At 41.9% G+C, this 12,224-nt stretch overlaps 2 protein-coding genes across 5 annotated transcripts in view; one reads left to right on the top strand and one right to left on the bottom strand.

The window, feature by feature from the left end:
- ARL13B (ADP ribosylation factor like GTPase 13B) overlaps positions 1-5,330 on the bottom strand; it is a 63,553-nt gene extending 58,223 nt beyond the window's left edge. For 3 of the 4 annotated variants that reach the window (XM_054973619.1, XM_054973617.1, XM_054973618.1), the window contains exons 1-2: positions 5,118-5,330; positions 2,249-2,426 (exon numbers count right to left, since the gene is read on the bottom strand). In XM_054973619.1, the coding sequence (XP_054829594.1) occupies positions 2,249-2,307 (59 nt within the window). In that variant the 5' untranslated portion in view covers positions 2,308-2,426; positions 5,118-5,330. The remainder of the gene's footprint in view (positions 1-2,248; positions 2,427-5,117) is intronic. The other variant, XM_054973620.1, reaches the window with a different exon arrangement.
- Positions 5,331-10,879: 5,549 nt separating this feature from the next.
- The window catches only part of PROS1 (protein S), a 46,544-nt gene continuing 45,199 nt past the window's right edge, over positions 10,880-12,224 (top strand). Inside the window, exon 1 of the mRNA XM_054973507.1 lies at positions 10,880-11,135. Within this exon, the coding sequence (XP_054829482.1) occupies positions 11,057-11,135 (79 nt within the window). The 5' untranslated portion in view covers positions 10,880-11,056. The remainder of the gene's footprint in view (positions 11,136-12,224) is intronic.

Consider the following 12,224-nt stretch of genomic DNA (forward strand, 5'->3'; position numbering starts at 1 on the left):
TGCCAGAAGTTCCCTGCTCTGTTTTTCCAAATGGCACTTTTTCCATGTATCTTTCACACCCAACTGAAACAGCATAATTTGAACTGTTCCAGTTTTCTATTTCTAAAATTCTTCCTGCTTGGCATACGGACCATTCATGTTTTAAGAGACAACAAGCAGTGTTGCAGAGACAAACTGTTCTAGATACAAACAATGCAAGGTTCCTCCCTATTCTTATAGTTCCCCTACCTGACCCTTCCCATTAGTCGTTACCCTTTCTGCCCCTGCTGTTTTCTTCCTACTCTTGTTTATTCTTTCCCTATTCCAACTTTCTGTAGGCCCTTCATTATTACTTTTATGTAAGCTATTAGATAAAGTGAAAAAGTGCTATATTAAAAAAAAAAAGTCTCCTACTTACCCAGAGTCTAAGCTAATCTTTGTGCAGGGTTCGGTTATCATCCACAAGGCAATTAACTTCCCTGACAAACAAGACTCTAGTGGCACCTTAAGAAATTTTTATTCTCACACGTTTTCTGGTTCTAGCTCTCAAAAGTTTATATTAGAATAAATACTATTACTCTTAAGATGTCAGAATACCCTAGCGTGCTTTTTTTTTTTTGCTGCAGTAAACTAATAACATGTAAGTCTATCTTTACAAAAATGCTATTTGACAAAGAGACTATAATTCCTGACTTGTTTGATTCTGGCTTTATAGGGTATACTGGCTGGTTATGGTTACTTGGTCATGTGGAAAGACAATTAACCCAATTATTGTGTTAAGTTATTAAAACTAGGTCTAAATTAAGCTCTGGAGGCTGAATGGAAGAGAAGGAAGCAGCAAAGTTTTATTTTGTTTTATTTTCCACTTCGAACATGTACCAAGGTGCTAAGAAGAACCCCCACACTAAAGCCTTTTCTGTGTAGTATTTTAAACCAGTAACATTAAGGAATCTCAGGACAGAGAATTTAAAAAAAGAGTTTCAATATTCTCTTCATGCTAATTGCTGGTTACACTCATTAGGAAGGGCACTCTTGAGTTTGCATTCTCCAAGGCCATTTGTTCCTTAACATGTTTTCTGGCGGTACAGCTGGTATGTGTGCTCAGCCTTAGATCAAATTTAATCTGTTGGATTCTGATGGAGGGAAGAGGGAATGAGATCTTCATCTCCGGATATCAGCAGTTCTGGTCAGGTTGCACTTGGGTCAAAAGTTTGTCGTTATTAGCTAATCAGAATACACAGAACAGTGGCAGCAACGTAAATCACCTATGCATACCTGCCCTTTTTTTGAAGGTAGAGGATCTGCTCCCTTAAGGTGAACAATCCCCACCCCTTTTCGCTTTACTTAAATGTTATGATTCCAGAAGAGTTGTGTGGGTTCTGAAGTTACAGTATTTTTCGAATTTTGAAAAATAATTTTAAATCAACATGCAGGAACCAAATTATTTGTAATGTTAGCAATTTCTGTCAACTCTTCTTTGCAAAGCTGGATATCTGTTCATTAGACTTCCATAAATTTGAGAGCCAGAAATGGGACATACACATCCTAAGCTTATAAGCCATAACAATACCACTCTCCTCCCTCCCAAGCAGAGGTGGCACAAAATTTCATAAAGCTCTTCACTCAAATGTGTCTGAAAAGCTGTATCTATGCAAGTTCGTAACTCGTGCATCACAGTTTCCATTTCAACCCTTCAGCTCCTCTGCAACATGTTTATTGCAGCTTTGCTGTTTTGTCACAGTATTAATTAAGTAGACTAGATTTTTAATTGTGGTTTTATTTAAAAATGTACACTCTACTATTTGGCAGGTCAGAATGACTTACAAAAAAATCACTTGTTTCAAGTTACTCTGAACTCTTAGGATGATTAACAATTAACTGCATTTAACAAAAAAAATCTCCAGAAAAGTCACACCTGCTACACAGTCAGAGATCAATCAAAACTTTAAGCATAGGCTGGCCACTGCCTCCTTGCTTGGCACAGGTCTTCACTACAGCTAGGAGACAGAGATTCTCTGAAAAAAAACTAAAAGGTATTTTTATACCTTTCTCAGCCAGTAACTATAGAACTCCAGCAAAAATTGAATCTATGTCCAAGAGAATAGAAAGGACAAAAGTATTTCCCATTACATTTCTAAGCCTTTTGCTTGTCCTCTGTGTAAGAATCATTACAAGAAAGGTTTAAGGGTGTCCTCTGTGTATAACACAACCTTTCTTGAAGACCAAAATATTGCAAATGAGACTATTCTAGACTTTTTTTAAAATTTACCTAACAGGTTCCCTCCACCTCTTTACCCAGTTGCAGCAATTGGCCATCAGACTATACATCACGATGCAGGAGCCATTCAGTTCACCAAATGATTCATAGATGCAATATGCAGATAGGTCCTGAAGATGCAGTCAAAGGTTGCATACTGTACAACAAAGCAACTCAGATGCTCTTGTGGCTGAAAGAATGAGAAAAGTCACTGTTAATAATCACCTGCGATCAAGCTTTATCCTTCAGCAATAGGAAAGAGTTCCTTCTATAGATCTGGCCAAACATTATCTTACCCCGAGTTTTTCACCCAGATGCACAGCTACTACTGTGACAAGTGTTATGGCTTGAGAAATAACATTTACACTACCAAAAACTGCAAGTGAAGTACTATAGCTTATATTTGGCCAGTTATCCATGTTTTTACCTGCAAGTAAAGTGACAAGACAACACAAGATTCTTAGTTTTTATGAACGTATAAAATAAACGTGGGGAACACTTTAATACATTGGTTTTGCTGAGTCTATGGGAACAACCCTAAGCAGGTTTATTCAGAACTTTCTGCCCAGAAGTATTCTTAGGATTGCAAAATAAACATTTAAAGGGTGAGAGATGAATTAGGATTTCTATCATGGATTTGGAATTTTGCATGGACTTTGATGATGCACTAAACAGACAGGTTATTTATTTTTTTTAATGTATAGCAGCCATACAGCTCATTCAAGCTCAGGGCAGTTTACAGCAATATTTAAATCAAAACAGAAATAACATAAATAAACAATACAACTACAATAGAAGAGCAGCTCAAAATTACTTTAACAATATCAGTTCTCCAACAATCCCTTCAATCATATTACTTGAAAACTGCCTGGAGGAGGTATTCTTAAGGGAAACAGCATACAAATGTTTTAAACAAATAAATAATCCCAACCAAAAACATATGGACCAGATAGTAACAATAGTGCCAGATCCTAGGGTTTTCAAGATCCTAGGATTCTTGTGCCCTTTGTGCCCACTAATTTAACCTCAGTCATGAGTGACATTAGCATACAGCCGCTAGGCCCAAGCTTACTTTTCTGGATGTGACTGCATTTCCTTATCAGTTATAATCTACAGCTGACAGAAATAACACTTGAACTTGATCTTAGTGGGATTAGCAGATAGATTTTAGGAAGGAGGAGGGGTGTATGATTTTAAAATTACAAACATGCATTTTTCACTAGAAGAATTTGTGCCAGGACAGACTGAATCCATGATTTTAGTTGTATGTTGTAAGACCATAACAAGTGTATCTTCCACACAGAGATGGGATTTTGTGGTTTTCTAACTGTTGGTGCAGTGGCAGATTACACATAGTAGCAACAGGACTTCCACATGACAATTTTCCCCACAGTTTCCATGACCACATTTCTTGGAAGTACCCCCTCCCATGTGCCAACAGGCATTGTTTTAATGGTACTAAAATATCATTATATTGGTTCTCTGAATTCCTAGCTTTCATTTTTCAAAGAAGTCTCTAGCACCTTCCATTGCAACTTATATCTCTAAAAGGGAAGGGGCAGCAGATAACCTACTACACCTATCAGTACAAGAGTATATCGATATAGTGATAATATAGTGCCAATTTTAAAAAAAATAATCCCCACTCCAATGGCAGGGAGACTACTGCAACCAAGAAATCAGAAGGAAACTGAGACTTGGAAGGGCAGCCATGAAGGAACTACAAGGAACTAGAAAAGATCCTTAAGGATAAGGCTGGGGACCAAGATCAAGATAACTCATACTATGTTACTCCTCATTACTATGTATGCATGTGAAAGCTGGACAACAAAGAAAGCTGACAGGAAGAAAACTGATTCATCTTAGATGCAATGCTGGAGTAGAGTTTTATGGATACCGTGGATAACCAAAAAGACAAACAAACTAGTTCTGGATCAGATCAAATCAAATCTGAATTCTCCTTAGAAGCTAAAAGCATGAAAATGAGGCTATCACACTTTGGTTACATCATAAGAAGTCAAGAGTCACTGGTAAAGACCATAATGCTAGGAAAGGTGGAAGACAGTAGGAAAGGAAGAAACTTCAGAACAAAGTAGTTCTGGAAAAGAAAAGCCAGGAAAACTCTTGGAGGTGCAGCACAGCACAACCCTGTGGGGAAGCAGGGGGGGGGGGAATCTCTACTTCCAGAAAGCTTTGAACTTGGGGCAGATAATCCTCATGGAAGACACCTAGGTCTCACAACATACAGCTAAGATGCATATGCTTTGGCTGGATTGGGGGCTCATTTTCCAAGATTTGTAAGGAACTGCAAATCATAACTACCAGCTTATATACTTGAAGAGCATGGACATGGTTAAGTCATATTTAAAAAATATTATTTAGTTAGAGGAGGATTTTTTTTTCAGAAGGTAGATTCCCAACGAATTTTTAATCCTAGCCTTAAAATCATTCTGAAAACTACTTAGTCTTCCTATATGGCTGCTTATGCCACATAATATCACTAAGTACATTCGGGGCTGCTTCACTGATTTTTGCCACCTTACACTTTTGGAAGCTGTTTTATGTTTACATTAAAATTGGAGGGGGGGCATAAACATGACAAACACAAATCCCTTTAAAGGTGCTTTCCACGCAGAAATGCGATTGGCTAAAGCGCCCTTCTCCCTTCACCGGGCTGCTACCCCACACCCACTCACCATGGAGTAAATCTCATTAAACTCAACGACGTTTACTTCAAAGTAACCAAGGCTAAAATAGGGCTTTGATTATCTCCGGATTGAATTTGCTCCCTGTATTCCTACGCCGACATGGTCTCCAATATACAAACGCAGCCTTGACAGCCGAGAAACAAACACGCATTGAAGCGCAGCCGCCCTCTTACCCAGCTTTTAGCGATGACCGTTGCCAGCAACTACCGTTGGCCACCCTCAGTGGCCCAGAACCACCCACATCATAGCCAGCCTTACGGCCAAGTCTACTCCTTTTCAGCCAGTATCTCCACACCGCCACCACATAAAGCCTTTCCAAGTCCTACTCGCGCGACATCCCCTCTTCAGTAGCTCCAAAGCGGCCACAGACTCAGACAGAGCCAGAACCGGCCTTCTCACCAGTCACGTGACACCATCTCGTCGCCGTTTCTCCTCCACGTGACACTGCAAAGACCGCTCATTGGGCAGACTGGAGAGCGGCTCAATAACAACGGCGCACCGAAGGGACGCGTAACTAAGTTGGTTGCCAACGGTTACCACCGAACGAGCGAGGGGCGGGCTGAAGAGAAGAAGGGTGAAGCAAAGGGCCAATGGGAAGTGAAAGATTTGGATTGATGGCTCGCCGCCAAGACTTCGTTCCCAGAAAGGCAGAGATAGAATTCCAGGGAGTTCTAAGCATCGAGCGCGTGGCGTCCTAGGAAGAACAGCTAAAGTCTAGTTGAACGCATGCCTTGGTTTATCAAGGGCAGTGGCCGTTATCTACCCTATCTTGGGGTTCCTCCTACTTCGGGACCCTATTTGGGTGGGAAGGCAATATAAAAACGTTTTTTAAAAATAAAAATAACTGGCAGCAAACCCTAAGGTTCTCTGGTTGAGCATCTTTCACGTCATTGCTGCCTGGCTTTTCAGCTGTCGATTGAACTTGGAACTTTCTGCTCGGCTTTGGTTGCACAACCTTGGAAATCAACTAAATTATCAGATGCCCAAGAATGCCTTAGGGTGGTCTGGTCGTGATACTGATGAATGGAAATTTTCTGTGTATAAATACATTTGGAAAAGACTATAAGCTTAAGCAAATGTTTTACCAATGACAATCATTTATTAAATATTGTAATAACAATAGAATTACGAATGTACAGAAAAAAGTGATATTAAGTAGTTCTATAATAAGACTATTGAAAGAAAATTCGAGTAATGTTGGTAACCTAAAAACTGGTTTAACAGAATAATGAAACTTAGGTATACTAAGCCTCATGTACATTTTATATTGTCTTATCTTTCTCTATTTCGTATCATAATAGGGGTTTTCTTATAATGTTAGATCCAGAGGAGTTAGTCGTGTTGGTCTGTAGTAGCAAAATCAAAGAGAGTCCAATAGCACCTTTAAGACTAACCAACTTTACTGTAGCATAAGCTTTCGAGAATCAAGTTCTCTTCGTCAGATGCATGAGGAAGAGAATGTCCTTTGGGAACATTTTGAGAAAGAAAAAAAAACTGGGAGTGCACCCTTATGTCCCAATTTTTGCTCATTCCACCAACATCTCTCTCCCTTTTTCCCCACTCTGCTGGGAAATCTGTCTTTGTGGAAGCCTTTGCTATTATGCTTCATCTGCAGCTGCACTTGCAATGGGGAAGCCACAAAATCCCATCTGTGTGTGGAAGACACCTATGAGGGAGCCATTTGCTGGCTTTACTTTAAATGACAGGAATATTTGGATAATAAAGACTTACCAAAGAAAGCCTTATCCAATACTTGGAGATTTGCTGATATGCAGCTTAAAGTGTAATAAAAAATAGCAAATAATATTGCAGCATTCTATAGATTGACAAAGTTATTGTGATTTAAGCTTCTGTGCTATGATACATTTGTTAGCCTTTAAAGTGCCACAGGATTATGTATAAGAGCCAGTTTGGTGTAGTGGTTAAGAATGGAGAACCAGGTTTGACTCCTCACTCCTCTGCTTGAAGCCAGCTGGGTGACCTTGGATCAGTCACAGCTTCTCAGAGCTCTCTCAGCCCCACCCAACTCACAAGGTGATTGTTGTGAGGATAATAACAACACATTTTGTAAACTGTTTTGAGTGGCTGTTAAGTTGTCCTGAAGTGCAGTATATAAATCACATGTTTTGGCTGCAGCATATTAACAAGTCCAAGACCTGTGATGTTGCTCTTCCAATAAAAGATGTCACTATGTCCAGAATCAGGCAGCCAATCCGGAGTTCAGGAATTTACATGTGTGCCCAACATGCCTTGGGTTAAAAGCTTGAAAGGGTGAAGTACAGCTGTAAAACACAGGGAGCAACACTGTCAGTTGCAGTTCTCAGCACATGTCTACAGGACGTTTGTAGATATGACCATGTTCACGGCTGGAAAACTGTTTGCTGACCACATGATTTGCCATTGATCCATTCAGATGTCAGTTTTTTATGCCAGGAGACTTAGCACCGTAGCACACTCCCAAAGAAAAAGAGGTGTCCCACTCCCTGGGAAAAGAAGAGCCTTTGTTTTTTTCCCCATTATATAAGTGTGTACATTGAGAAAAAAAGAAAATTGCCTGGCAAATGGCAAAGTTTGGTGTAGTGGTTGAGAGCGCAGGACTCTAATCTGGAGAACAGGATTTGATCCCCTCTCCTCCGCTTGAAGCCAGCTGGGTGACCTTGGGTCAGTCACAGCTTCTAGGAGCTCTCTCAGCCCCACCCCCCTCTCAGGGTGATTGTTGTAGGGATAATAATGACATACTTTGTAAACTGCTCTGAGTGGGTGTTAAGTTGTCCTGAAGGGCAGTATATAAATTGAATGTTATTATTATGATGTTACACTCCGTATTTGTGTTAGTAGTCTAAAATCCCACAATATGAATATAATGTGCCAACTTTTAATCCAATCCCATGTTCAATATAAAATGTATTTATTTGTAGAATTTATATGCTGCCTTTCTGCCCTCATCAAGGCACCTAAGAGATTCAAAACATTGTTACCAGGGACTCCCTTCCCAGATGTGTGCTGTCTGCTGTGACTGCATCTTGGCTAAATTCATTGTGGCAGCCATTTTAGGAGCTAGCAACACCATACTTTGGAGAAGATAAGGGTCAGGGGTCTCCTCAGTGATCATAACTGCACTGGAGACTGATTTATGGATAGAACATCTGCAAGCCTACCCATTGCCACGGGCTTACACCTACCTAGACCTATAAATGTAATCTCATCTGCAAGGACAAGTCTTCCTGGACACAAAATCTGAGTACTATCAAGCACCCAGATGTGCTTGATTACTTCTAGGAACCCTGTCTGAATGTCTCCTATCAACCTGCTACAGGCATAGGTGAACCTCCACCCTGCTAACGCTTCTTGTCTTCTCTGCCTAGAGGCAATCAGCTTTTGTTACCTTTCTGGGAAAACCCTTCTTAGCTCATTCAGATTCAGGAAACACGTGCTCACCGTGAATTACTGGATATTACAATTATTTCATTAATATTCTTTTGTGTGGGCTCCTATCACTATTGCTGTTTGGCTAGCCAAAGCAGGCAGCCTACTCCCCTCTGCTGTCTCAGAGGCTGCTCACTCCTCTCTTTTCTGGAAGCAGCCAACCTTTTTGGAATATTCAGAAGTCCTTCCTAAGGTCCTCCTCTCTCAGTCTCCGGACCATCAAAGCAGACAACAAACTCTACACAGCTCAGCAGCCTGAGGATAGGTAAATTCCTTCTCTGTTCACTCCTTTCTTCTGGAAACTCCCCTCCCCCTCTTCTTTAAATCTCAATCTCTATCTCTTCCTTGTGGTCATTCCCAAGTGCAGAATTCTCTCTCAGAGGTTTGGTTCTCTTTTATGCTCTCTGCTCTCATGTAACTTTTCTTATGCAAGTCTCTTTGAACACAACAATTGCACTGTTTTTAAGCTTGGATGACTTTTCAATTGCTATACCCCTATATTTCCCTCAATAAATTCTAAACCATGCTTTGGAAAAGATCTGGTCATTTCATGGTAACTGGCAGCCTATTAGAGGCACTTTGAGCATGCCTGCCCACTATCCAGGTGAAAGATCCCTAAATCACATGTTCTGCTCCCCCCTAATTGGCAAGTGGGTCAGTTTTCCAAACTAGCCTGGCTATGAAAGCAAGAATAGGTTTCCCTTAACACTGAGTTTAATTCCCCCAAAGTGGTTGTGGTTCTGGGGGAGTGTCTCAAACCCAAGTTAGCGAGTCCATGTGTGTCTAAAGAAACTCGTGAAAGGCAGCACATGTGGTAACAACATACATAATAAAAACATATCTTAAAAAACATTAAAACCTAACAAAAGCACATCAGTAAAACAAAGACAAGTTAAAATACACATACTATATAAAAATATACATGCATTAAAACAAACATTAAAAACAGAGTAGGAGGGGTTACTGAGGCAACACTGGATGAAACAATAGTCTTTACTTGCTAGCAGAAGATGGCAACATAACAGAACAGGCAAGTCCTTCTGAGAGTCCCAGTTTCAGTGCCATGAGAGTCTCTCTACACATGACATCTTACACAGGGATGTTCAAATGACTTACTTTCTGTGTGGTCTCATATTCAAGTGTACTCTGTCTCTCTAGCAGTGTATGTGTATCCACAATGGGAGAACAAGTGTAAGATCTTTCACTTGAGGGTTCCTGTGTAAGATGTCTTGTGTAAAGAGACTCCCAGAAGACCCTTCTGGGTTGCCACTCATCTAATCTCAGAAGATGGGGGCACCTGAAGCAGGGCCTAGGAAGATGACTGTAGGGGCTGGGTAGATTTTTAAGTGAGTTAGATGGTAGGCAATCAGCATTCCTGATGCAATGACATCATTTCTTTTGCTCCCTCTGGGGTGTTTCCACACAATTCTATCTCTCTGTTAGAGTGAATGCATATACATCTTGGCTGAATGTAGATATATGTGTTTGTAGGAAAGAGCTGGCATATCTTCACATTACAAATAAAACCAGGGACCAGTACCCAAATAAATATATAATTTCAACCACATGTTCTGCTACACAGGTGTTGAATGTAGCAAGAATTATTCAACACACATATAAAGAAAAATCAAGTGTACACAGTACATGGATTGCACATGCTTTCCAGTGTAACTTGTGAACAGGACTACTGATAATCTTTCAATGAATTCCTTAAGTAGACTTGGTGATGGCCTCAGAACTGTAGTTCATACTTGAACTTGATTCAGAAAGACACACAAAATGCCTTGTGCACCAACCACTCTAGTAGGACATACAGAAGGGATTGTGGGACCATTTTTGGTGTGGTTTAATGTTTTTATTGTATCAGTGTATATATTTGTACATCACTGTAAGTTGCCTTCAATATATAGAACTGAGTAATACTTGCAGGCAACTTTCTCTTTCAAATGCATGTACTTCTATACACTTAATAAAATGTATTATTGCATATCTTTAGTTTTTATACTAACAACCATTGTATGTTACCCTTTTGGCCCATCTTAAAGCTAGAGCTGTAACATCTTTATTGTAAAGTGCTTTGAAATGACTTGATCCAGTTAGATTTGAGTCTAGGGGCACCTTAGATTTTCAGGACAAGCTTTCTAGAATCAGCGCTCCCCTCTTTAGACTGTTCTCAAATTCTGCTGTTCTACTGCAGACCAACACGGCTGCCCCCTAAAACTTGATCCAATTGAAAACTCTCATCCTAAACGATTCTTGGCAAGTAGGAGCCTGGGGTGGGGGGAGAGTGAAACTCGGGGGTTGGGGCAGAGTGAAACTCGTGCCCCCACCCCGTCCCGCCTTTTCCAGTCAGCTGCTGGAAGGCAGCCCCCGAGGAGTTCCAGCAGCCTCTTGGTCGCGGCCCCGGGTCCCCTTCCCCTGCATCCTGTTTATCTGGCAGGAGCGTTTCCTGGCAATGTCCTGCCTCGCTCTGTAGCCCACCCCCTCCCCCAGCCGGCCGGCTTTCCCTCCCCCAGCAGGAGGAGGACTGGGGCTGGCAGAACATTCGCCCGCCGCCTCCCTCCGCCGCGCCGGGTCAAGAGGGAAGCGCAGCTCGGCGGCGCCTGCCAACGCCCCCTGCCCTCCCGAGCCCCGAACAGATCCGCTAGCTGGCCCGCGTATCCCACCGCAGCTGCTCCCCTTCAGGATGAGGCTTCCGTGCCTGGCCTGCCTGGTCATCGTCTGCCTGCTTGTCGCACCGACGGTTCCCTCGGAAGCTCGGACGTGTAAGTCTGCTCAGTCCCCTTTCCAACTTTCGGGGAAAGTTTGTTATTATTTAATATTTTCCCATTTGCTCTTCTGATGGATTCAGATTTGCGTTGTTCTTTCTTCCTCCGGCTGGCAGAGAGTAAAACGGTTATTCTGGCAAGTTACCCACTTGCAAAAATCGAATTTCCTTGCCGAACGCATTGCTGCAAATCCGGGTCCAATAGGTGCTATTGGACCTGGATCTTGCTCTTCGACTGCCGGCCAGCACGGCCACCCACCTGAAACATTTCTGCAGGCCTTCGGCATACTGTAGTCCGGTTCTCTGCATTTTACTCAGAAGTAAATCCGATTCTGCTGAAGGGGATTTACGCCCTGGGCAAATGCGTATACGATTGCAGGCTGTCACGTATCAGGTCAGGTGTGCTCGGCTGGTGATGATTTTCCTTAGAAAGCGAGGCGAAGCCCTGCATGTTTTGCGAAAGCGGTTTTGATTGAAGCTCAGGCGAGCCTCCGCCCCCGGCCGCCTTCTTCTCCCGAAGCAATCAGGTCTGTTTGTGCGAAGATGAGCCGAGGGCTGGGGGCAATCAGTGTGCTGAAGAGGAAGTAATTAGTAACACTAGCAAATGGGAGCTCCCCCCTCCCTTGACTGGGGTGAAATAACCAAGGCATGAAGAAAAACTTCCATCTGTGCAGTGCTGAAAAGTTTTTGGGCAATGTTTGGAAGAGCAGGAAAACTCCTCTCTCTCTCTCTCTGAATCAACTCTTCACCAAGTTGTTGTCTGGTTGTCCTCCTTCATTTCCTTATTCCCTTTCTGCATTCTCACCCTTTTTTTCACATATGCATGCTGCAAGCAATAATCACTGTGGTCCATCTAATACTATACCCTGACTGAGCCCCGATTAAATGCAGATTTTGCTTCTATAGTTACAATAAGCAACAAAGGGATAGGCAGTTAGGAAGAGGAAGAAAGTTCCCAAGATAAAGGAGAATCCAGGATGTACACAGAGCCTGCTGAATGTGCTGTCTTTGTTATCAGTCTTACCCACCCCTTCCTACCAAAATCATCATCCAACTGTCTCAACCTTTCAGATAGCAAAGATATGAA

Source organism: Eublepharis macularius, chromosome 3 (assembly GCF_028583425.1).
Source record: "Eublepharis macularius isolate TG4126 chromosome 3, MPM_Emac_v1.0, whole genome shotgun sequence".
NCBI classification, from domain to species: Eukaryota; Metazoa; Chordata; class Lepidosauria; order Squamata; family Eublepharidae; genus Eublepharis; species Eublepharis macularius.